The 26,950-nt window shown below is 36.7% G+C and overlaps 3 protein-coding genes across 4 annotated transcripts in view; 1 reads left to right on the top strand and 2 right to left on the bottom strand.

Annotated features, from left to right (window-relative positions):
* Positions 1 to 22: 22 nt before the first annotated feature.
* LOC134844118 (DNA polymerase zeta catalytic subunit-like) lies at positions 23 to 6,018 on the bottom strand. Its single transcript, XM_063860617.1, has one exon. It carries the CDS (start codon positions 5,935 to 5,937, stop codon positions 73 to 75), a length of 5,865 nt encoding a protein of 1,954 aa, XP_063716687.1. The 5' UTR covers positions 5,938 to 6,018; the 3' UTR covers positions 23 to 72.
* Positions 6,019 to 6,115: 97 nt separating this feature from the next.
* The window catches only part of LOC134843800 (juvenile hormone esterase-like), a 31,670-nt gene continuing 10,835 nt past the window's right edge, over positions 6,116 to 26,950 (top strand). For both annotated transcript variants that reach the window (XM_063860082.1, XM_063860083.1), the window contains exons 1-5: positions 6,116 to 6,605; positions 7,137 to 7,525; positions 7,870 to 7,931; positions 8,070 to 8,268; positions 23,432 to 23,608. In XM_063860082.1, coding sequence (XP_063716152.1) covers positions 7,222 to 7,525; positions 7,870 to 7,931; positions 8,070 to 8,268; positions 23,432 to 23,608 — 742 coding nt within the window. In that variant the 5' untranslated portion in view covers positions 6,116 to 6,605; positions 7,137 to 7,221. The remainder of the gene's footprint in view (positions 6,606 to 7,136; positions 7,526 to 7,869; positions 7,932 to 8,069; positions 8,269 to 23,431; positions 23,609 to 26,950) is intronic.
* Positions 12,321 to 14,524, bottom strand: LOC134843897 (uncharacterized). Its single transcript, XM_063860235.1, has one exon. It carries the CDS (start codon positions 14,316 to 14,318, stop codon positions 12,480 to 12,482), a length of 1,839 nt encoding a protein of 612 aa, XP_063716305.1. The 5' UTR covers positions 14,319 to 14,524; the 3' UTR covers positions 12,321 to 12,479.

The raw sequence follows: 26,950 nt of genomic DNA, 5'->3' as shown, positions 1-26,950 counted from the left end.
ATACATTTATGAAGGTAAGAAATTATTCATAGAATGAGTTATCAGAAAAAAAAACAAAAGAGTTCATGTTGTTCAAAATGACAGTTTCGATTCTATATTTTTCACGACTTCAGATTGTACAGGCAATATTCTATTCAACTGCAGCAATTTCTGGAAAATAGGACAATCAAAATTGTCGCAATCATCACAATATCTCCTGTGACCAGAACACGACAAGCACAACCTCTTCGATGCTTCCAATTGCTTCTGAGCATCACGTAAGTCGATAGTCATCTTCCACATTAGGTATTGTGGATCGGCTAGACATTCGTTACATACAGGAGATTGGAGATGGCACTGCCTCTCGAAACAGGACATACACGTTTTTGTTGAAACAAACAAAGAAAGTGTCAAGGCCTTGTTAGATCCTTTCGACGACGTAAGATTTGCAGCCGTGTTCAACTGATTCGAATAGACTGGCAATTCATTGAACCACTTAAAAACATTCGTGTTCTCTATGAGACCAAAAATTCTATCTAAAGGAGGTAGAACTTGCTTCATAATGTAGTAGAGCGCATTTAATCGGAGCAAAGGATTCTTTGCAAGTTCATTTGGAGACCGTATCAATTTGTATAAAGGTAGCTTTGGCGCACCATACACTATACAATAGGGCACGCGGTCTCCTCTCAGGGGCTCAGCCATTGGATCCACAGCTAGTCGCTTGTCAGCAATTTTCAATGCCGCAATATGAGCTTCTGGTTTGTACCTATCTCTTCCTCGGAACTCCTTCGCAAAAACGAAGTCATTCAATGGAACTCTTCCGTGAGAGATTTTATTCAGTTGTCTTTGAACATAGTCTTTCACAACAGAGAGGTCTTTACAGTCAAATAAAAGACGCAAGCTTTTCTCTAACACTTTTCCGACAACAGGACAATTGTCACGTCTCACCGTTTCGATTCCTTTAGCGTCAAAAACAGGTTCCCTTTGCTCCAGAGTTTCATAAGAGTATCCAACGTACCTTTTTTTCGTAATCAACACGCAGGGTTGGTACACTTTCTCGAATTTCAATTTCACCGGTTTCGGGTGCATTTGTGTAATACTATCGCTTATTTCATGACCTACTTTGAAAGCAGTTTCTCTGCTAGCTCCTGGAAGACGCACAAACATGCTATCTGTATCTCCATAGACAACTTCCGCCTTCCATTTCGAGTAATTGTTCACGAAATCGATGGATTTTTCAAGCGTTTCCCGCGCTTTGCGCACAATGCTGTCCGCTATTTCCACGCATGGCATACGACCAGAAAAGCTGGCACCAGTATATCCATAAGTTGTATTGGCAATCAGCTTCAATCCAAGTTGCCTAGCATCTAGCATTTTGTACAGTACTGGATCTTTCTTATAGTTCTTCATGAATCTTTTCACCATTACTCGAGTGTTCAGAATATCCTCAACCATCTGACATATCAATCCTTTTCTTACTGATGTATCAACATAGACGACGCCATTCGGTGCAATGTGGACTTTCTCTTTTTTGATCAGTTTTCTCACACGCGAAGCTGGGACAAAATATGGAAGAGTTCCCAGTTGAAATATTGAGTTGGTTTCATCTTTGAGGTGTTCGATGCGACCCAAGCACGTTGAATAACAGTAATTATACGCAATCATCATTGACGGATAGAGACTTTGGAAATCTAGCACTAACACCGGATCAGCATAAAATCTGGATTCTGGTTCCAGAACTAGGGGAATGTGTTCTGGGGCACGCATTCTGGCGCGTTGCTGGATACTAGGCGATGCGCACACAAAATTTCGCGCTTTAGCCGATCGAATTAACATGGATTCAACTCTAAATTGAGTTCCACGGGTTAACACTTCGAAAAACAGGATTCCAAAAAGGCGAGACATTTCACTTGTTCTTGTCACGAGATCTAATTTGAGTAGCATTTCAAGATTTCCAATACATCGTGTGTGCAAATGATCAAAAGTCTTGTAAGCAAGTTTGGCGCTAAGACTATGAGATAAAGGGTTGAACCATGACGTCAAATCTTTGTACTTGAAAACGGGAATCCTCTTTTTCATTACCTCGTGATAAACTACATGGAAATCAGACGACCTTAAATTGGATTCGGACTTCAAAATGCGCCACATATTTAGCACTAGTCTTCCCACTAGGTTTACTTCAGACATTTCATCTGCCCCAAATGTATCTCGCTCTTTATCAAAATGAGATTCACCGCTCATTGGTATTCGTGAACATATTTGGGCCATTTTGTCTATTTCAAGTATCGTTCCTCGTTTCAGCAGATAGCCCCACGATGAGTTCTGAACTTCATAACCAACCAGAATGTCAGGATCTAAATTTCGTATAAACAGAGAGAACTCAATGATGAGATCAAATTCAGAATTGCAAAACTTGACTTCGATGTCTCGCTGCACACATAGATGTTCAATACGACGTCTGAAGTTACATTTACTTTGCTCGTCGTCAATGGAAGGTCTTACGACCAACACTCCTGATTCGATTTTATTTCGATTGTTCTCACAGTCATCTATCACAGCGTAGAAAATGGAAACTATAGGATCAAATAACGGATCGGGAAGTAGTGAGGACCTTGTGATGACATGCAGCTCCATGGACATCATTGTCAAGTTTTGATATCGATGATCCTGGCTAGATTCTGATGTAATTGCATCAATCTTTGGTAGCTCACTGCCTACATTGGCTTCATGAATTGAGACGCCTGTTGTACTGTGTCTCCGACAAAATGGGGTCACAGGATGTGATTCCAACAATAGAGGCGAAGTAATTCTCAGATCTGCAGTCTTGTCAACTTCTAAGTCAGTTTGAGGCGGCATGAATGAATAAAACATCGAGGGAGAACTTGGTCGACGGTGATCTGGTTTCGAGTTTTCAAGCTCCTCGGATACTTCGGAAACCGATTCTCTGTTTTTGTCCATAACAAACTCCTCCAATTTTTGGCGGTCAATAACAGGAGGTGGCATAGCTGGAGTAAGTACCATTACTCTGCCAACAGGCACGTCAAAGTTTTCGTCCAATGCGTCGACGCTTTCATGATGGAAGGGCTCGATTTCAGATCCTAATAATCTGTTTTCATACGAATAATCAAACTCGCATAAACTTTGTTCTTCTAAACGGCTCATGACGTAGCCTCTAGTTGGTGGCAAATTTGCAAATGTTATTCTAGAGACCTCATCGTTATCATTTTCAGGAGAACTAAATAGTTTTGGGCTGACCTGAGTTTCGTCGGCAAACATAAGTTTCAGTTTTGGACCTTTTTGTCCTAAATCTTCCGCTAACATTCTGAAGTTTAGTTCATTTGCAAATATGTTTCCTAAATCATGACCCCCAGTATCCAATATCTCAGCGGAGTTATTCTTTGTAGCAGAGGAAGACTGGCTGCATAAATATTCAGAATTGTGAGTCTGAAGCCCTCCTCGGTTGTCATCTGGCCAAATTGATTCGCCTATTTCCGAATATAAATTAGGCCCTTCTATAGATTTGGTTGTAGCTGTGCTTATGTTGCTCAATTCTTCGAAATCGATTGATCTTTCAGCTTCTTCGCATTCAACCATCTCATTTGTCAGATAATTCTGGGCAGTTAACCTATCAATGTCTTTTGAGTATGAAGTTGCAGTTGTCTTTTTAGACTTAGATCTTTCAGCCGTACTGTTTAATTCTTGCCCTTCGCCATCTGACTTACAGACTGTTGCGACACCATTTTCCATTTCAGGAGGAGGGGAGATCTCACAAATAGATATTTCACTATTATAGAGACGAGAGTCACGCCTATTTGACAGTTTGCTCACTTTTTCCGCCTCTGCGTCAACTGTAGTTTGATTGAAACTATCTTCTAGTTTAAGACACGGCTTCAGTTTTTTGACTGAGTTCACTTCGAAGCACGGCAGATCAACTTTGTACTTTCCAACACTTGCCAACTTGATTGCAGGAGTGGTTGAATTAATGCCTTTTGCAGTTGTATGCTCGATTTCAACATAAAGAGACTCCTCCATTCTCGATCCAAATACCTCTGTACCATGAGAACATTCGTCGTCAGAGTTTGCACAGCCGCTGTTACCATCGCATAAACTAGATCCCATAGAATCATCTTTTCGATTTTCAGTAGATGCAGTTGTTCTACGTTCAACTGCCTCTTCTATTTTTTCTCCTCTAATGGTCGTGGATAATGCTTCAGGTAATTTCGAACCACTTTTTCCTAGTAAGGAAGGAGCCAACCTCTCCAGCCGTACAATACATGGTCTCATAACTTCCATATTGTCGCTTTGCCGTTTATCGTTTTGTATTGCAGCATGAGAACTCGAGGCACTGTAGAGTCCACTACGTCCATCCAACTGGGCTAAAACTGCAATTTCATTCTCATCATCTGGTCCGATATTATCATCAGCTTCCAAATCGTACACATCTTCAGGGCATTCTACAATTTGGCTTAAATTTCTGTCTTCAGCTGTATCTAGCTTCAGATCGAAAAATGCTTTTTCAGACCATGTCAAATCTTTTTCACTTTGAATGATCGACAGAAAATCTTCAACTTCTTCGTCGTCCATTTCATGCAAGCGACTTGTATCGATTCCTGATTGGTTCAAAAGTGAGCCACTAATACTCGCTTGAGTCATTTCTGCTAGAAAATTCTTCAAACTCGAGTATGAACAGTTTGAATTGGCTTCTGAAACATTTTGAAGATTCATTGAAGTAATCATCTCCTCGTTAATAAAAGGTTCGTTGCTCACAGTATCTGAACTGAAAGAAACCGCTTTTTTTCCCGGTGATTTATCAATTGAGTTTTCTTCTTTGCCGTGAAAAGGCGTCGAGCTTGCCTTTGCTTTTCCTATTTCAAAATCGTTCTTGCATGGAGTTTTGAAGTTTTGAAATGAAACGTTGCCCGGTGTAAAGGCAGTTTTTGAAATGAATGTTTGCGAGATTTCGAAACTTCCCAGCGCTTCGCAGATTTCATTTAGATGATGTTTCTGAGATGATTCTGCTGGAATATTGGTTCGCTCGGGTGAGCTTGGATTAGCTATATCAACTCTAGCTCCTTGGGAAATATGGGACTGCCTTTTAAACTCATCCTGCCAAATCAATCTCAATCCGGGGTTTCCCAGTCTCTTTTGACTGCCAGTTGGCCCAATTTCGGATTGAGACTTGTTCAAAATGCAACAGGACAATGAGTCAAACTCGACTTCACATACGCTTACTTTTTCCAGAGCTTCCTTATCTCCAGCAACATGAGACTTTTCCGTCTCAGACGAGTTCAACTTCTCCTCTGTGATCTCCTCTAATCGGTGCTTGACGTCTGAAAAATGGATCAAGTTCATACCATACAAATTGTAATCTTGGAAAAACTGCATCACAAAAGGAATGTGACTTTCATAGGGCTGAAACACTGTGTTCATTATCGCACCATGTCCAAGGATGTCAGCTAGCCAGTTGACATGTGCCGGATTGTACATGTAGATCTTCAGAAATTCCTGCTCTTTGTCATAGTAACCGTAAATGGGAGTCGCCGCCACAACTTCGACATTATGAACAAAGTTTCCTTTCATACCTCTGCGATTCTGTGCACGACTAGAGCTTCTAAGAGCAAGTTCGCATGACTGCGCAAAGGCGCGCACAAACTCCTCACTTGTTGTCACGTTAGGATTGAGTGAAACGTAGAAGTAGGGTAGCACTCCGTGAACATGAGCACACACTTTTCGCCCGGTCTTTGCCTGAGGGCCAAAAATTCGGATGACCGGTATCTGGAATGTCTGTTGGCGGTTGAACTCCGAGAAGACAACATCCCAGTTGGGTTCTGGGTGTGACATGGTGTAGTCACATTGCACGATTCTAATAGAGGTGCATTGACTGTGTGCATTAGCAGATGAGTTGGGTGTGAATGTTTTCCCAGCGAAGGAAGGGAATCTCTCGACAAAAGATGACATCCTGCTCCTACAAACATTCTGAATAAATTATTCTAAGAGCCACTTTCAGATTTGAGTTCTCGTTGCAAATAATGACATTTGCTAACTGAAATCAAAGTAGCGGCATTTACTTAATTCTTTAACATATACCACAGAAAATGCAGATACGTCCGTTTCTAGCAGTAGAGTATCATATCAGTCTCATATAGTTGCGCTAATAAAATCTTTGTTACGAAGCTACAAAATACTCAACCATTATCAAACATTAGGCAAACTAATTTAACGAGTTAGATTACTTAATCTCACGTCTCTGCACATGATTTTTCGCCTCCAAAACGAAGATGCAACGTGGACCGTTATAAATGTGTGACCGCCATGTTAGCACTCAATGGTTCCCCGGTTGAACGGTCGCCGAACAGTCACAAAGCCACTGCAGTAAAACTCAAAGAGCAAATCAACTGTTTCTCTTCTTTCTATCTTACAGTCTTTTAGTCTTCACTACCGATGTAAAGCCGCCAATTGTTTCTGTTCAACCATTGATAACATTTACAATAAAAGACGAACCTTCCTAATAACAGCATTATTTTTGCGCAAACTGTCTCAAATTCATTTGCTTACATATTTTCAAATTATTCGATCGATAATCATTATTTGCCGCCAAGTTGATTAAATAAACAACTCCTTTTCTTGTATCCAACCACTTAAAAGGAAAAATTACGCCTTTTGTAAATCAATAAGGCCAAACTGTACATAGCCAACAGAAAGACAGAAAAGTGACAAAAAAAACAGTCTATGAAAAAGTGCCAAACCGAAAAACAAATCATTGAATTTTTTAATAGAGCTACCCCAAATAGAGAAAACTGGGTCAGCAGGTAATCACATGGAATTCTGAAAACTAGCGTCCATTTTTAGACTAAAACTCAATCATGTTTTCTCTCGCCATCTGCAGTTTTTCGGAGAGCGAATTTGCCTTTCATTTAGCAAATAAATTTCAATTGAACTTACAAAGAAATCAAAGTCAATATCACTTTAAAATGGTCAATTTTAATTGGAAGCTCCCAATTGTAAAATGAGTATTAAAAAGCTGTATAATTTTAGACACAGTACCAAAAAAACAGTATCGAAAATGATCAAGTAAAAAAAACTTTGAAAATAGCAATTTTTTGTTTGGAAAATTAGCAAAATAAGCGTGGTTGGAACATTCTATGCTATTTGCACAGCAACCGTCTACTCTTACTTCTTTTTTAAAACTCGGTTTGAAAAACAAAAGGTGTAGATATTTGCGAAGATTCAACTTGACTACATATGAGCGCAGCAATGATAGTGAAAACGATCAAGTCTCAGGAGAAAGGTGGGGGCTCTAGAGAGAACGTGTCCGCCCCTATTGGGGGGAGTGGGGGGAGGGTGACTACTAAATGGTACGACACCAAGCGGGGCTGTGTGTCCATAGAGGTCTTCATCATCCTCCTCCTGATAGGAGTGCTCTATGCATGCCACTTCATGGCCATCCGATACATGCCCCCCACCCCTCCACTGCAATACGTCAACGTCACCACTCCTTGCGGAGTGTACATTGGAATACAACAGCATAACATGTACACATTCAAAGGTAACAACTTTTATAAGGCGGCTGAAGTTGTAAGCACTGACACAGAGGCGAAAATGCACTCCGCATACACAAACAAAAACATGACCGACAACGCTACTGGCAAAAGCTGAATTAGTAACATTTTGAGTCTACAAAACTTCTTAAGTGACGCACACCAATTATTAAGCAATAGCAGTCAGTTTGAAAAAAAAGTTGTTTTTTAAGCCAGCAGCAGACCACTCTGGTTAACCAAGTTTCTAATTGGAGAAAGTCAATTAACGGTTGTAAAAAACTTGTTGATCACAAATTTTAAATTGATAACAGATTGTATATAATGTCTATCTTTCTTGTTCACTGTATTCCAGGAATTCGATATGCAGTTTTGAAAGCTGGTCTCGCAAACAACGAAAGTGCACAGCCAGTTTGGGTGAGTCAAGAAGCAATTCAAACTTACTGATGTAATTCCAATTTCAATTGGCCGGTGGATAATGAAACTTTTGCGATAATTTTTTCTCCTTCAACCTTCAATGGGAAGAGTCTGATTACACTAACTTTGATAATTCAGGGCAATGCAGCATGGTGCAACCCTCACGACGTTCACAAAAGCCTCAATTTCGGCAAACCGTGTCTGCAGATGTTGAGAACAGTAGCTGAAGACGGATTTGCTACAGATCAAGAAATTCTCTATGGCTGCAAAGATTGTCTTTTCTCCAACATATTTGTACCCTCCAACATCTTAAATATAAACACGTCTGGTACTGGGGGTGAGTACCTTGCCGAAGATCAATAGTCCGCTCGGATTAATCACGTAATTATCATCCATAATTATTATCTAGGGCGAGCAAATTAGTGAGATAAATTGTTTCATAATTTGAATTTCTGTCACGGCGGAATTTAAAAACACAGGAAATCGAAACCAAAAACTATTACCGAAATCTCAGAAATTTCTCAAAAACATTTTTTTTTGAAACCTCAACAATTTCATTATGTAGAAAAACAAAATTTACACAGAGGCGAAGCTACGCAAACACTAGCGAGTACACAATAAAAAACAGCTATATAAAGTGCAGAAGAAAAAGTAGAAACAAGCCTCGAGTTAGTGAAAATTAGGCTACGTATCGGATTCTATATCCGATCGATAGCGAAATAGAGACTATGAGTCTCATGCACTAACCCAACGCCTCCTCAAGGTGAAAACGGCTACAGGAAACTGGATGATACTTCCTATCCCTTCTATTCGACACTAATAATTAAAAAATGCAAAAGATTGCAGTTTTCTAAAATTTAATCGAAACTATCGATAACAGCTGCAAAAAAAAATGTTTTTTTTTTCTCCCATTTTGTCTTTTGTCATTCCACCGTTGGAACAGCAGAATTTACCGTTGGAAAAATGTTTTCCGCCCGTTTATATCCGACTTCAAATATTAGCGTGGAATATAATCTTTTGACTAGTTTCGCTTCTTAAATACGCCCTGCTATATTAAACATAAAAAATGACAAGTATTAAAAAGAATAGCCGGTTGCTGGGCTAGTAGAACAGAACATTGCGTCCACATTCATTTTTTTTTCAAATGAGTTTCACGTTTCTTAAGCGTGTTTTGATGAAAGAACTATACGAACGCGTAGAAAGTAGTTATGATCGGCAATAGCTGTCTTGGAAGAACAAATAACAAACAAAATGTTCAAAACATTTTAACTTTTAAAAAATTTTGTTTATATATTCTAATCTATTTATTTATTTTCATCACCAACGAAGCGCTAAAAGAAGCTTCCAAAACAAAATTACCTGAGTTCAACTAAATTTTTCACTGCTTGAAAGAAAAGTTTTTTTTATAAATTAGACAAAGTTCTCGAGGTTAGACAAAAAAATCGAACCGATTTTCGTCGACTAATGGAAAGCTTTTGAACATTTAAAAAGTCCTTCGAATCATGAATTCAGGACTTTCAACTGATATATTACTCCTCAAAATCAGATGATAATTTTTTTGGGACACACATTTGCTTTTAAAAAAAAAAAAAGACTCAAACCTACGATCAGGAGATTAGTAGCCGCACAATCTGGCATCTGTGCCACAGGCCCTTGAACTTAAGCCACCATTAAAGCAGCTACATATGTTACAAAAATGCCACTGCAATGCAGCAAAAGTCGGGCCAAGTATGAATAGACACAAGCTCTACCAGTAATAACTTGGAATACAATGGCATCCACACTAACTTGGCATGTAAAAAATTGAGAGCAAGAAGCCAAATTTTATAGAAATTATGCGTTTCAGTTTAATAAAACACATCGTCAGCTGAAATTTTGAGTCTACTACAATACCTTGGGAAGTAACAGCCCTCAAAACCACGAAAAGCCTGCTTCTAGTTCGTAGCCTTTGGTATTACTCTTTGGCTATTTTTAGGAAAGCCAATTTTGACCTCTATAAGGCCAACATATATTTATTTTGAAACGCACGCCAAAAAACACTAAAAGCCTGTAAAAAAAGTTCAAAAACGGCATTTCTCCCATGCTACAGTGAAATTTTCAAATAAGGAACACTTTTAATGAACACTTTTATTTGTGTGTTAGGTTAAAAAAAGAAGGTTCGTAACAATGCGTTAAGCTAACGCTAGTGTAAGTACTGTTTGAAACAAATATCTTTTGTCGGTTCATTTGATGATTTAAAAATGCATCAACTGTGACGAATTGTTACTAATCGAATGTCAAAGCGCATGCTATTAAAAAGCAGTAAAAAAGTCTCCAAAATGGTGCCAAAATTTTGGACGTGGGAAAAAAATTAAAAAGCCACAGTTTTACACTGCGCTTGCTAAAGCTTGCATGTGTGAAAAAAACCCTACCCATTTTCAGTGGTCGAACCAGTAACCAATCCGATACAAACTTTCAGAGAAAAAGTACGTCATCTTAAATCGCTTTGGAAGCCAATAATATCATTTATGATTGACACTTTTTTTGATGAAACTAACCCAATTATGAAAACTCAATCAATAAGTCTTTAGGTTTTTTAATTGAGCTGAGATTTCTAAATACTTGAATCCCTTTGCATTTTTTTCCGCGTTAAACGTATCTTCATTGCCGAATAGCGTAATGTGCCTTCCAGTTACAATTTGAAATGAACTTGAAAAAAAACGAGAGGTAAGCAGTCAAACAGAGGCAAAGCTGCACTTCGTAAACTCAAGCAAGAAAAGTGCAAATTTAGCTCTTAAAGAGTTAAAAAAGAAGAGAAAAGAGAAACTAATAAAAAAAGTGCTACGGACCGGAATCTAACCCCGAGCTGTAGATAAAAACTCCCACGTCCTAGAATCTGCGCCATGACCGCTCAAAAATAATTCAGCAATAGGGGCCCAACTAGAGCCACCCATAAACCAGATACAAAAATACAGTCCTGAGGAGCAAAAATTAATCAGATAAATAATGCTAAGGTTCCAACTAAATAATGAGCATTTTTATTAGCGAATTAACAATGAAAAACACGGAAACCATAATATGACACTACGCTCCTTAAGAATAGCAAAAGAAAACATGAAAAAGTTAAAACCAGATGACTTCAAGCAAAAAACACATCGTCAGCAGAAATTTTGAGTCTACTACAACACCCTGGGAAATAAAGTTCGCAGCCTTTGGTATTACTCTTTGCTATGTTTGAGAAATCCAATTTTGACCTGTATAAGGCCAACATATATTTATTGTGAAAAAACGCGCGCCAAAAAACACTTAAAGCCTGTAAAAAATTCAAAAACGGCATTTTCTCTTAAAAACCTCTACATTTTCTTGAAAAAAAGTTCCTGCACAGGCCACTGAAGGAACCTATTACGAAGATGCAATTAACAGATTCAATCTTTGTAGAAAAATATTCTACAGAACCAATACATCTAACTAGGAAATGGGTTGCTGTGCAAATATAACACGAAGTTCTGACCACAAAAATTAAAAGCAACTACAGAAAATTTCATTTTTTCGAACTCGGTCGTATTTTTTACTAATCGTGCTTTGATGAGAAAATTTGAATGAAAGCATATTCGATATTAATAAAACAATTGATATATTCGGAAAAATACTTTGCTCAAAAAATGGGTAGAAAAAAGTTAAAACACACCCGAAGACAAAGTTGCTCCCCGCTTTCAGTAGTCTGAACAAAAAGGAATAGTTTTCTTTGCGATAAAAACTATAGCTTTGCAAAATCTAAAACTTAGTTTCTCGTCTATTCTTAGAAAATAGGCCCGAAACCAAGCAACATTTTGATCCTATTTTCCTTGTCTACAATTTGTCCAAGTTCTTTGGCAATAAGGAACAGTTTGCTAGTACTCGGAAGAAAACCATCGCCACTCCCACATAAAATATAGACATTTTGAACATATAAACATTTTGAAAGAAGAAAATATAATCATTTTGAAAGAAGAAAAGAAAAAGGATAGACGGATGCTGCGCAGGTAGCACTAATGTTCCGACCAAATTCTCAAAACTACAAAAAAATTCTTTTTGTTCATATAAGTGTCGTTTTTTTTTGTGTGTGATGAGGGAAAAAACGATCTGAACGTAAGTCTTAAGAACGAATTAAGGAATATTCGACAGTTAGAGTAAAATAGAAATGGACAACAGTTTTTGTCAAAAATTGACTAAAAAAAAACAAAACAAAAAATAACTATAAAATTTTTTTCATTTTTTTGCAGATATTTTTAAGAGTTTTTCTTATTCTCAAACTGTCGCTAAATAATTTTCGAAAACTAATTTCTCCGGAGTAAAACTAAATTTTTAGAACTTAGAACAAAACGACACTGGCAAAACATTTTTGAAAATTTTTAATGTTTGAATCACGTCTGAAAGGGGTTCAATATAATATATCGAATCGACTCAATCCGAACATTTTTTGTTGTACCTGATTTTTGGTGGAAAACAAAAAGTAAATAAAATACTAAAACATCCGATTACAAAGTCGGAACAAATACGTAAATGGTCGGAACAAAAATCCTACTTAAGCTACTCTAAATTTAGTTTCATGAAATCCAGAATGGGAGACCTAATTCCTTTTGCTCTTTCATTTTCAAGCAACGTTTTCAAGCTATATTCTCCTTCGTAAACTTTTTGGAACAGGGTTCCGTCTAAGTTTTTTGACCGCGCGAAGACCTCTGAGGGGAATGCGGGCCCTAACACTGAAAGTATGCAGGACACAGTTTGTACGCCACAGTCGAACAAAGTGCACAAATGGATTGCATCGTAGTTAGGACAACGATAGAACTCGGAACTATCTGAATAGTAACCCAAATCCAATACTATAAACATCCTTACAAACATGTCAATCACTGTTAGGTTTATCGTTTGTTCGATCTTGTGCAAAAAGTATAAGACGAGAGTCGGGATAATATAATCGGGCTTTATTTTTTGCAGCAATTTTTCTGCGTCTGTGAAGAACTGTGAACTGAATCTTTCACTTCCTGTTAAGGCCCAAAGTAACGTTTTCACTCTCAAAGACCTGGAAAACATATCTGTAGAAGTAAAGAGTAGTAATAAGTCCAACTCGAAAGGGGGGAAGACTACAGGAATCTTAGTACACTGCATGACCGAATTCTCTGAATATACTGCAAACTCATCGATAGTTTTCCTTTTTGGATTCGTCTCCTCATGTTTGAGAAGTATGCCACAGTATCGTGAAACTGCTTCTCGGTATATCACGGCAGTCGGCTTCAGTCCAGAGTTGAGATCTTCGAATGCATTGCGGAAACACATGGAATATTGCAGCAAGACCTGTAAAGTCAGTGGCGCAATATTCCAGCTTGACATCAAAAGATGAATTAACTCAGGTGAACCACCATTATACTTAGATTTGTTTTTCTCATTCACTCGAGCGTTGTCCAAAAGGTAAGTTTGCAAAGATATCTTGATGGAATTGTAGGTTTGTTGAGTTCGGTTACATCCGAACACCTCCATGTTCAAAATTTCACTTACTTCATCCACGGACATTCCCTTTTTCAAATTTTTTTTGATAACTGCCGTTACAGCTGTGATGAGTACTTGGAATCTAGGATATCCTCGCCCCTTCCAGTGGGTAATGCGAAGATGGAACCACTTGAGCTGTTCTTTCAGCAGAAGGTCATTTCCCAGCAGAGTGGCCAATGCTGGCAGCCAACATTGGTCTAGATCGTGCAATTCTGCCAGACGCACACTGCTATATGCCTTAGTGGTGAGTGCAGTCACATCCAAGTGATATGCGGAGAGATTGTACCCGGCCGCATTGAATATGACAAAGTCACTATCTTGTGATAAAATAGCAACTACGTTCGAATTTTGCTTGGCAAACAGAGCTATTTCTTCGTCACATTCCTCCAAGCTGACTATAACTTTGCAGTTGCACACCTCGGACAGAACATATCTCTCGAACATGTCGATTCCGCACGGGGAGATTACATAATCAGCCTGGTCTCCTTTGTATTTGCCATTCCAAATTTGAGTCATCAACTCCTGATAAAAGTAGTATGTTTGAACTTTTCGCTGGATCCACTCATTCCGTTTCTGAATTAAAGAAGGTCCATCAAAAAAGAAAATGGGCTCAACTCCTATATTTCTGAAGGACTTCACGAAGCCGACAATTATTCTCTCGTAGGCAGCATACTGATATCCGCAAATTCCATTAATGCCTCCCTCTCTATACACATTAGGAAATGTACAACTAGAGTCGACCACAATCCAAGGTGGGCGCGTTTCTGCAGCATGAACAGTTTGTTTGAACTGCTTGACTACTTCTTTGATGTCTACCGGAAAGAACGCTCCGCTTCCGCCACAGCCCTTCTCCAAGTAAGACTGCAGTCCTTTCACTCCCATTTACACAAATTAACCTGAAGTTAAACGCTCAGAGCAAAAAAGTCCCAACTATTAGAATGGACTTCGATTTGAAATGATTTTGATCTCTACCTGTATTTTGATTGTTTCAAACAAATTAACTTGCTTGCAGAGTTGACCTCTACAATTTTGTGAGCTGGACGCTCGAACAAGTAATGTTTCATTACAGGATAATAAATATCGATTCACGGAATGCTTTAACAATAGTTATTACTATAAATTTTTTAAAAAAACACATCACGGCTTTGAATGCTCGTGATCGTCAGATCATGTATTCGATCCCCTGCCATGGCAAAAATAGTGTGTGAGAACGAGCTCTCACGTGACCTCTAGCTCCATGTCTACCACAGCCTGACCGATTATGGCTGCAATAGTGGTACCACGTGAAAATTCTAGACGCAAAAAACGCCCTTGAGTCGCAAACGCTTCGCTTAACAAAATAACTCCGGAATGTGAGGAAATAAGAAAAACGGACTATGCTTAACGTCTCAAAGAAAAAACTCAGTCTGGAATGTGGGGAAATAAGAGAAACAGACTATGCTAAGACAGGATGGATAGCTTTTCGTAGACCCTCTGCGAATCGCAGAAACAACGATTAAAGAGAAGATTTAATACAAAAAGGTAAGCAAATACGGAGGCCATATAATAAAGCCGTTTATAACTGGATTCCACTTGAGAAATAGACAAAATCATGCTGTTGCTCAATTTGCCACACATCCGGTCCAGTAATGATAAAACTCTAATGGAACAATGTTAAGTATGGTCTAGTGCAAAAAGGCATCAAAAACCTGTTTTTGTTAGCACTTTAGCGTGAGATCTTTTATAAAAAAAGACTTTGATTTGAAGAACACGCAGATGCTATAAATCACGTAGCTTCATTTTTAAACAAATGATCGGAAAAAACTACTGTTTCATTGAACCATGCATTGAACGAAAAACTTAGTCGCAGTGTAAGCCACGGTGGTAAATGAACACTGTTAAAACAAAAAACATATTTTATAGCCGCCTTTTGATTTTCTTCACTTTCCATACGTCATTCCTGTCGTTCAGAACTATCATTTTTTAGCTCAGTTGGGATCAAAGGAAACGAGAGCAAGTGCAACACCAACTAACGCTCACTTTTGAAGTAATTTAAATTTAAACAAATGAAATTAGTTTTTAGCGGTAAGCAGTTTAACGAAAAAAAAAAACGATTCCAGAAAGAGTTTTTGTCTTGTTTTGAAACATGTTTTAAAACACTCCAAACCCGGGTTAACTTTACAAAAAGTCCAGCAAATTTAAGCAAACAAAGAACAAGCTATGCGCGCTACGGTAATGCTACACAATCTAAGAGCTGTACAGATATGAATAAAACATTGTAGCTCGACATGAAGAGCACCAGCTTGAGCGGAAAAAAACTTTTAATATAGCAAATTTTGAAATTTTTTTCTAATATTTTGAAGTTAAATGAAAATCTGATATTTTTTGAAAAGCCAAAGAGGATCTTGAATGCAATGTTCAAAAAAATATATGTCTATTGGAAGATATCTGTAGAAAAATCCGAATCAACTATATTAGCTTTTATGATAAATTCTAATTTGGGTAAAGGTTTTGATCGTCCTTGATCATAGTCGGCGTTTCTTTTGTGTGTCCCCTTTTTGAGATGCCGGCTGGAAGATTTTAATTTCGAATCTTCGAGTAGTGTGGCGCATTAAATTTACTTACAGAATTTTGTTTCGAGGCTTTTTATCGTTACTCTCGCTTTCTCTAAGTAGAGCCCAGTTTAGCTTGTTTTTGGGAGTTTTTTCTTAAATTTTGGTTCAAAAAACATTAAAACGTTCGGAGAAGCTTGCTAAAATGAGTAACAGCGGTCCAGTTTTGGATTTGCTAGGACCAGCGTTGTGTCAGGATCAGATATTGAAATTGTTTTCGGACTGGTTAAAAAAAATAAAACTACTTACTATGAAGAGTGAAACTATTTAAAACTATGATAGTGTTTTGGAGGAAGCCAAAAAAGAGGAAGTTTACCTTTGGTGATACTTGCTAAGACTACTAAAAACGGAATTGATTTAATTATGAAACCTTTCTTATACTTCTTGCAATTCTAAATATAATTTGTTCTGAGAATAACCAACTAATTATGATTTATCATGGTTAGGGTGGGAAAACTGTACAGACAAGCGGGTGAGGAAACTTTCTGTGAAGAGCATGTGCGGATTAGGTTTTCAGAATCAGACTCAATTTTGAACAAAGATTGTTGAGGTAATCTGTGCTATTCGTAATTACGAAGGGAGAAGGAGAAATAATTACATCAATATCTTCTGAAAAACCTATGTTTCCAATTTTCGCATAATATCGCCGTTTCAATTTTCATCGTCTTTTTTTAGTAATAGATTTGATAAAAGGTCATTTTCGCAAGTGAGCCATATCGCTGTAAGGCGGATTTTAAAACAATATATTTGAAGGGCAGGCTTGGTGAGTGCATCTTGGTTTCCTGATGTATGCGAAGGATTGTGGCATGAATCGATTGAGGTGGGGAGGTGAAGTAGAATAAAATTTTCATTTGAACAGAAAGAATCCGCTAGTTCTCCGCTTGCGTTGATTGATTATCTGCCAATCTCAGTTTGACCTACTTTACACGAAGCATTGATAAAAATCAAATGAGGAGATATTTTATAATATGGAGATCGTGAAATTCATTATATTTTCGAAACATTGAGTGTTTGTTTGAGTCTTATGCAGAATTAAAAATGGTCTATCCGGTTTAGTTATCAAGGGATTGTGGGTGAAAAGGAAAAGTAAAAAAATAGAAAAACTAATGCGCATTTTTGATTGATATTTTCACAAGGCTGTTAAGACGGACAGCTTTCTGCTCGAAAAATCCCTGTGGCATATAACAATAACATTAGAATTTTAGCACTACAATTATCGGCGATCCCTCTCCTCCCACATGCACCAGGAGTAAAGCAAATATGGTTCTCGTGTGTGCGTTTTGAGAGTAAAAGCGTCGTGCTAAACCGTGAATGATGAAAGAATCGTGCAGTGGATAAAAATAAAGAAGACAAAAAATATTCCAGATAATAATACCATATTTTTTTGGATATTTTTTTCGCAAAAAAAATGTGTTAAGAAGATCATCGAAAAACCATTAAATTTTGATAGAAATTGGTGGTTAGTCAGCTTTTTTCCGTTTATCTAGTTTGCATTTTTGTTTGATTCGTGCGAAGTTTTATCAAAACCATCGAAGATAACTTCTGCTGTAAGGATAGTTTTTGATAGTTTATGAAGGATTTGGTTTTATTCGAAAGCTAATTCGCTGAGCATTCAAAGAAATGATCTTTAATAATAACCGGTGCCTCAAGGGGCAATCAATTTTTCGAAAATGAGCAGATTATTTCAGATTTTTACGATGAAGGTCTGCTTGCTATACTAAGGAGATGCAATCCTTAATCACAAAAAAGATTGGCAAAATCCTGCAACTTTGTTAAAAGCCGAGATTGGGGGCATTCTTTCCAACGGTATTTTAGGATCGTATGAAACCGCAACATCACAAATTTCATGTTAGAATTTATTTCTTTTAACCTGAGGTTGTGGGCATTCTATTCAAAGGTCATATTCGACGAAATGAAACCGCAAGAGAACAATTAACTGTTTTTGCTAATTTATCGTGCAGCAGCTAGTCCTGTTAATTTGACAACAGCGCAGCGTTATATATAGGAATCCACTTGATATGTTAGCATTTTTAGTGTTCGTCAGATAATTTTAATTGCTTAAACAGCTATGGTATGGATAATGAAGTTTGAAATAGGAGTTGCCGAAGTTTAACCCGTATCCTAGGCCGTTAGTAGGATCAGAATGATAGTCATTGCTCCCTAGTTGTTTTGAAGTCTCGATTTGTGACTGTGCATATTGCACATTGTTCACAAATTAATGAGGTGATTCTTTCTTAAGTGCCAATTTTGGGCTGGAGGAGCCAACGAAACAGCAAAAACTAATTACTACTGCCCGGCCAGTTTGTCAGATGATCAGTACAAAGAAACTCTTAAGCTTTCAATAAAGATAAGATTAGCTTTAGTAGAAAAAATCATGATGTATCATGATTTGTTATACTTTTAGTCGAGGTTGGAGAGCGATCTTGTAGTCTTTTGTGAGATGAGTTCCGCTGCTGTACAGTTTGCAAAACAACAGATTTGTATTTCTACAGCCTGCCTAAATTTCTTCGACTGTTTCAAGTCGTTCTTGATCAGATGTTTCATTTGGCTCCTGGTCTTCAGATCCAGAAATATCTTCCTAAGTATCTTAATAGTAGTCAATATCATATTAGTCCGCCTGGTCATCTAAATTCATTGGTTAGTTTTTGTCTTCATCACCAGTGTAATAATTTCTATTTTCTGCAAAGCCGGGACCGATATTATTTGAACATAGGTCGGAGTTTTGAACGATCTCTGCATAGCCAAAATATGCTAAATTTGCAGAGATATGCGAAACTTGGTTGTCCTCATGGCAATTATTGGCATTCGCTTGAAGGGCTGAGATTGAACAATTTATCTTCTCGTTAATTTCGCTTCTATCAAATCGAATTTCCAGCAAGTAAAAGAGCAAAGGTCTTCCACAGTATTATTTCCGCGTTCTCGGAACAGAAATTTCTTGTGCTTGCTGGGCATTCCTCCAATGAGTTACTCTCGCCTGTTTTGCTCGTCTGCTCGGCTTATTCCTGCGTCGTTGTCATCTAATTTATCCAAACTTTCTAGCTCCAGTGCAGCCTGTTTCGGTTTTGAAAATTCCATTTTGCCTTTCAAAGTAATCTTTTCGGATTCAGTCAGGCCTGCATTCCGATTTCACAATTGCTCCTAAGCAACAGTGATGCTGGCTCGTGAAAGACCTTCGAGCTTCAATCTGTCTTCGTTAGATGCCGCAGTAAACGATTAATATTTTAGGATACAATCAACTTTTTCGCATAAGTTTTGTAAAGATTACGCATTTATAAGGTTTAAAAAGTGTTTCAACAAAATTGATTTTTTTGAAATTTTATTTTGGATATTGTTGCGAAGTTTGAAAGATAGAACAGTAGAAATAATGCACATTTTATGAAATCCACGTTTATATCTTATAAAGCTTTCTTAAAAACAATAATGCTCATAAATCAAAACGGAAAACATTCTAACAAGATGAAGGATAGTAATAACGCAGAAAAATTTTTGATTTAAGTTTTGTGTTGGGTTGAGAACTGTTCATAAGATATTCTTGTAGTTTCAATGTCCTAGGAGAAGACTTCAGTATGATATGGATTTAGTATAAGATTTAGTTCCAGCTTTATCGCCATATGATCATTTTGATTGTTCTGGTCGTCCTTGATCATTTTCGCCGTTCCTTTTCCGCTAAATTTCAAAATAACTGGTTCAAAATAACTGCATCCAGTTAAAAATTGTACATAAGTAGGGCATTTTATATTGGCCAGAACATAAACAGAGTTTTAGTTGCAGTAATCAAGTTCTAGCTGCAGTTACCGAGTTGTAGATACAAATACTGAGATCTAGTTGCAGATAGTTAATAAAGTCATCATCTGATTTCCAAAAACGAACGCATCGTTCCTGACAGTTATCTCTTAAAATGTGCAACACATTTCGGAATAATTCTACTCGATAGAAGATCCGTGTCAACATTTGCCAGAACATTGAATAGTTTAATCGCACGTACAGATAAAAGATTTTGTAAATAATACCTCATTGCAGTTTCGTTTTGAGATACTCAAGTCATGTCTCCTCTCCTAAAGAATCAAAAGCCTAATATTTTTCAAAGAAAATGTTAACTGATTTACTACAATATTCAGATCTCAAGATTTCACTTGGAAGTAGTATAGAGCAACAAGAGGTCATGCCTATTTTCGGAGAGAGGTCAACCTGTCATAGTCGCGTGACTATATTACCCAATTAGCCTAATCTTTTTTTTCTAGAGGGGCGTAATAAAGATTTTATCAGATTAATTTTTTCACTTGAGTTAATTTTTGGGGGTATATGACCGGACTCATTGGGGTCATTTTGTTCAATTGTTATTAAATTGAATAGCTTTTTGACATCGCTGAGGGGGAATGAAATCTTATCAGATAATTTTTTTCACTTGAAGTAATTTATCGTAATTGATTTGGGCCTGAAGATTATCAGTTTATCGGGAATGGAACTGAAGTACCTTAATCTATTTTTCCGGGTTAATTGTTTTCAAAGATAAATCCCTAAATCCCCTGAAAAGTAATTATCCTTGATTAAACATCTTTCTATAATCTATTGAAATTTAAAATGTTCAGCTTCATTGTTTTCCTAAACTTATATTTAGCCAAGAAAAGAAATTCAATACAATGAATCAATGGAAGTTTTTCTTGATCAATCCACATCGCAGGTCAGGTTCAGTTTTATTAATTCTCGTTGTTGCTTTTCTAGCAGTTCCTAACAATTTCCGGTCTCAAAACTTAGAAACAAAAATTTGAATCTCTCATATTCACTTCTTTTGCTTGAATTCGATCTGATTTGATTATATTCCAAATCAAATTCTTCGGCTACTCTTTTTGATTTAACCTTAATATTTGATCAATCAAAAAAACTTCAATTTTTTTCCCCTCAGCGCTCCTCATCGAATGTTTTTCAAGCAATATTTAATTAAAATTTGGATCCTAAAGTTTTCGAAAAAAAATCACTTGAGCCTTTGAGTTCTCAAATTTCCAAATCTGCTTCGATGAAATAGTTGAAAACCTCACAATCCATTCCATAAAAGAAATCAATTAAATCATTCAATTAGAGCAATCATAATCTATTTTTCCCACTCTGCTCTCCAAAGAATTTTCCTTGGAGTTGTACTATCTTAAGTTTTCCACAACTCGCTTTCCAATAAAGTGAAAACCCTGTTAGTCTTTTCTCAAAATTGGTTGCTTAAGTTATCAATCGATCCTGCCTCCAACATCCAATATCTCACTAAAACTTCAAACCCTCTTGCTTGTTCGTCCATTTCTCAACTTTTCAGTGATTGTCATCTTTTCATCCAGTGAAATTTCCTTCAGTAGGAAAAAAATTTCAACCTTAAATGACAAAAAATGAAAGAAATCTTGGAATTTTCCGTTTTTTACATGTGTTTTTTTTCTCACAACTCAAAAAAAAATCATTTGAGAGTTTTCAGTTTTTTTTATATAAACATGTTTTCTGATATCTTTTTCTTAAATTTTAGAATTTTCTTTTTAAATTTTTTTTCTGATATCTTTGAGTTAAATTATTTCCGATGTAAGAATGTCAATTTCGAGAGAAGTGAAGAAAGCTATTTGACAAATTATTGCTTCACAAATTATCATTTTCATTGATTTTTATAGTCATTTTAACCCTTTGTCTAAAATCATCTCAAAGAGAATGCTTGATTAATTCCCAACCGTCAATACATTGGAGTAAAAGGAAGTAATAAATAGTATATAATTTTTCATTACAAAGATAAAAGTCTTCTGACAAATTATATCCTGGGGGAAAAAGAAAGGATTAAACAGGATGTAAAAGATAAGGTTAAAAATGATGAAAGTTTTAGTAGGAGCTAAAAAAACGTTTTCTCAAATTTTGAAATTTTCTGGGTTTTACATAGACTTTTTTCTGATATCTTAAAATGGAATAATTTTGGAATTTTCATTTTTTTATGTATTTTTTTCTGATGTCTTTAAATAAAATTCTCAGTTTTTGGATTTTTCTGTTTTTTTTTAATAATTAATCTGATATCTTTTTCTCAAATTTTGGATTTTTCTGTTTTTTTACATATATTTTTTTCTGATATCTCAAAAAAAATTATTTGAGAATTTTCTGTTTTTTTTTATATTTACATGTTTTCTGATATCTTTTTCTCAAACTTGGGAATTTTCTTTTTTTAATAACTTTTTTTTCTGATATCTTTGAGTTAAATTATTTCCGACGTAAGAATGTCAATTTTGAGAAGATGTTAAGAAAGTTATTTGATAAATTATTGTTTCAAAAATTTTCATTGATTTTTATAATCAATTCAACCCTTTGTCTTTAATCATCTCAAAGAGAATGCTTGATTAATTCCCACCCGTCAAGATATTGAGGTATAAGAAACTAACAAATAGCATATAATTTTTTATTACAAAGATGAAAGTCTTCTGACAAATTACATCCTGGGGGAAAAAGAAAGGATTAAACAGGATATAACAGATAAGGTTAAAAGGGATGAAAATTTTAGTAGTAGCTGATAAATCGGTCACTCAACTCTTTCGGTCACTGAACTCGATTTTCACTCTGATCAGCTCCTATTATACTACTAATATATGAGTATTTAATTGTAAAATAAAAAGTGAAGCGTCATTTTTTTCAGCTCACAAAACAATTTTCGATTTATTGTTTGTACTTCTTGTGAGAGAGAAAAATTTCCAATCTGTTTGCTGAATTTAACTTAGAAGAGTAGAACATATTGTCAGCAGTTTTTCTAAGTGTTTTTTTTTTTAAATTTTCCGTAAGCGCAAAAACTACTGGGAATTAAGCGATTTTTATGAAGAAAAATTGCTCTAATTTCACTGCGAAGCTTTTGATTTATTTTTTGTTTTCTTCTGAAGACCAGAAAATGGTTGGGCTTCAGAACATAGGGTGGCATTCAAGTCATTGATAGGAAAAGAAAAAATTCCCTGAACCCTTCAGTAGGAAAAAAATTTCAACCTTAAATGACAAAAAATAAAGGAAATCTTACTGTATGAAAAGACTACAATCACTGAAAAGTTGAGAGATGGACGAACAAGCAAGAGGGTTTGAAGTTTGAGTGAGATATTGGATGTTGAAGGCAAGGGTCTGAAAAAATTAATCTGATAAGATCTTTGTTACGCCCCCCGAGAAAAAAAAGATTAGGATAATTGAGTAACATAGTCACGCGACTTTGACAGGTTGACCTCTCTCCGAAAATAGGCATGACCTCTTGTTGCTCTATACTACTCTTGGAAGTTTTAGAACCTCATATACATGTAGCTCAAACACCTTTTTTCGTTTCGTCCTAAAGCTCTTACTTCTTCAAACTTTTTGCACCTAAAAATTATTCGTAACTTAAAGATTGAATGATATGTGGTTCTGTGGCATGTGATTGCATTTCAGTGATTGTGTATGTGCATGGAGGAGAAATGCGGCAAGGCAGTGGGCACCAGGAGGACATTGTTCCCCTATCTGCTATCGCTGCTCGATTTGTACAGGACATGGGAGTTCTGTTGGTAACATTCAACTACAGACTCATCCTACATCAATCTCAAGGCCCAATCAAACAAGCACATGACGGTAAACGAAGGAAAACAATATGTTCTCAATTCTTTTACCAGAACGTTAATGCACACAAAAACTGTTTTGAAATTGTGTAAGAAATCTTATCGTATCAAGACAAATCCCTCCATATACAGACAAAAAATGACGGAAATCTTACTGGATGAAAAGACTACAATCACTGAAAAGTATCTGTTTTTGACAAAAAGGAATTTTTTCAATAGATATTTTTTTATATCATCATCTGACGGACAACTAATGAGTTAAGTTAAGATCAATGAGCTCGCCTCGATTCAATTTGCAATGATTCAGAGCCAGATTAAATCTGCCTACGCCAAAAGAAAAATCGAAACACTTCTCGTCATTTAAATTGATATAGAAAATCCGTTTAAACTCTACAAGGCAAAAAAATTCTGGAGGATCATTATCTGCTCATACTACAGTACTGATTTAAATAATCCGGAAAAAAGGAACACGTTTTTCTCAAACTGGGTTAAGATTAGACAAAAAGTGAAGAGAACAAAAGTTGCTTAGAATTTCATCAGAATTATTATAATGCAATTTTTTCTCCAAAATTACACTGAAACTACTTTGTTAATTGATGATAAATATATATCAAAAGAAGCCTCTTACACAGCGCAACAAAATTCTAGAAGGGAAAAATCTCCAAAAACCTGTATAAGAGAAAATATTTTTGCTTGATAGTCAAAAAATGTGATTTTAACTTTATAAAACCTAAAATCTTTGCTAAAAAATAATTTTAAACAATTTACTCAAACTTTTGGAAATTTGGTAACCTTTCGGGAACTTTGTTGGGCTGTGTAAGAGGCTTCTTGTGATATATTTCTCATCATTTAACAGGTAGTTTCAGCGTTATTTTTGATTAATTGAAAAAAGCCAAAATGACCCATTTTTGGTGTAAAATTTTAGTTGAGAATTTCGGGGAAAAATTGCATTATAATAATTCTGATGAAATTTTAAGCAACTTTTGCTCTCTTCACTTTTTGTCTAATGTTAACCCAAATTGAGAAAAACGCGTTTCAAAATTCAAGTTTTGTTCGTTTTGTCCGGATAATTTGCGAATTTTTTATCCAAACGGTACGTCAATTAGAGAAATATTGTACAGTTGATCTTGCAATGAACTCAATGAATATGCTTTATAAATCTGTATGCGGGTTTTCTACCGATAGCTTAAAACTTTCTGGAACAACAAACATCAACAGCACATTGGTATAAAAACGATTACCCCTACCTTTTCCGGGACCAGCATTGTACATTGGTATAAAAACGATTACCACTACCTTTTCCGGGTTGAGCATGCACTTCTGCAGTTATTAGAGCATTTTCATGATTGATAACTTTTTGGTAAATTTAAGCCAACTTGAGAAAACTGGATCAACAGAAATTTCTTTATTCCGCTGGGAAATCTGAACACTAAAATCAAACATCGAAACTTGAAGTTATCTCGTTTTTCGTAAATTTACACTTTTGCTGGTCGATATTGGATGGATTCTGTCTTTTTTAACAAAAGAAATAAATGAAAATATTTTTAAAAATCAAAAAACGATGTGCGAAAAATCAAGAAGGAGCGTAAGCAAACTTTACAAACTTTTCGCAAAAAATAAAAAACTGAAAAAAAACATCATGATTTATGTTTGTTTCTTCACTACAATTCTAAACACTAGAAAAAAAAAATAAAACTTACTATACTGGAAAAAAAATTGACACTTCGACACTCCTCTTACTACTACAAATGTCCGAATCGAACCAAACCAAGGCCCCTGTGTCATCAAACAAAAATCATGTAATAGTCTGATCCGTCAATCTCACTACAGCGTATGGTGCCACTGCTGCGGCTGGATCCATTTGAATTTGCAGCAGCCATAGCTCTAATAATCACCAACACCACAGACACTTCTACTGTCCAAAGTAATACAACTACAAAATACTACCCAAATACGCCTTATCACTTTCCACTCAACACCAGTCATCGACTCATCACTTACTCACTCACTCATAATAGAACTCAAGTACAAAAGACCAACTACACCCAAGAACTTCAATTCACCGAACCCCTTCACTCAACACCCATAACTGACACAACGACTCGATATGTCGAGAAAACGTCAACGTAACTCTATCATACCCCACGACTTCTCAAAGAATTTTCGCTCATTGCAATGGAACTGCAACGGCATCGGTGGTATGGCACATGCGCTTGCCATTTATTTAGAAACCAAGAAAATCTACATTGCTGCTCTATAAGAAACTAAGCTCAATCGCAACAGCAACACTCCTTTCCCTGGTAACTATAATATTGTCCGCAAAGACCGAGAAAATTAAGGGGTAGGACTCCTCTTTGCAATAGCTTACGATATCCCCTACTCAAACTACACTCTCGCACTCCCATTTCCCTTTAGAATTCCAGACAATAAACATCATCACTCAAGATGGAAAAACCTGACATCTCTTTCGCATCACAGACTCGCCCTGTCCTTCCATTGGGCTCCTAAACAACCCTAAGCTCAGACCACCTTCCCAACTTCACCTCAACCGACTCTAGCCCTCCCACCCAGCTCACCCCTAACGAATTTTCCATAAACTTCAATTAAGCGGACTTGGATAGCTTCGCAACTGAAGAAGACGAGATACCCTCTTAAAGAGGACCTTATCGATGTTTACAACCATCCAATCAGCCAAGCATCATATCCCCTGCGGCAACCGCAAATTCTTTAAAGCCTGCATTACAGACGAGGCGAAAAATTCAAGCAAACAACGCAACAAAACTAGTCTCACTGAACCTGTCGACCCTAACAATGCCCTTTACAAAAAATATCACAATTGGCAATTTTAACAAGTTGGTGACCGACCAACCACAGAAGCAAGGATCACAAATAATGGCGACTAGTTCGCACCTTGAATGGTTCACGCCCCAAAGACTCAAACTTCCACATACTTTTCAATTCCAAGTCCCTCACTAAACCCTACTCAAAAGCGAATACGTTTAACGTTCAACTCTCCCGAGTTCACACCCATAAAACCTCCAGACAGAATAGTAAGATGAAGAGAAACGCTAAACGAATCTCCTTATTAGATGCGCTTGTTTGACACTGAAGAAGTGGAGAACAGCATAAAGGCGCGTCCATCTCGAGCTTTCGGTCCCGATGTAAATAAACTAAATTGTTTAAAATATCTCAAGGAAACTGCCCTCGACTACCTCACTCAAGTCATAAATCTTGGTTTGCCCGCTTCGCAAATCCTTTTGATTTGGAAAACAGCCACCATACTTCCCCTCGTCAAAACCCTGAAAGACCCCCATTCTGTCTGCATCCTTTCGCCCTATGCCCTTACTCAGCCCCC

This window comes from Symsagittifera roscoffensis, chromosome 4, assembly GCF_963678635.1.
Source record: "Symsagittifera roscoffensis chromosome 4, txSymRosc1.1, whole genome shotgun sequence".
Lineage (NCBI taxonomy): Eukaryota > Metazoa > Xenacoelomorpha > Acoela > Convolutidae > Symsagittifera > Symsagittifera roscoffensis.
Note: the sequence above shows the minus strand (reverse complement) of the source record. Positions and strands in the feature narration are given on the sequence as shown.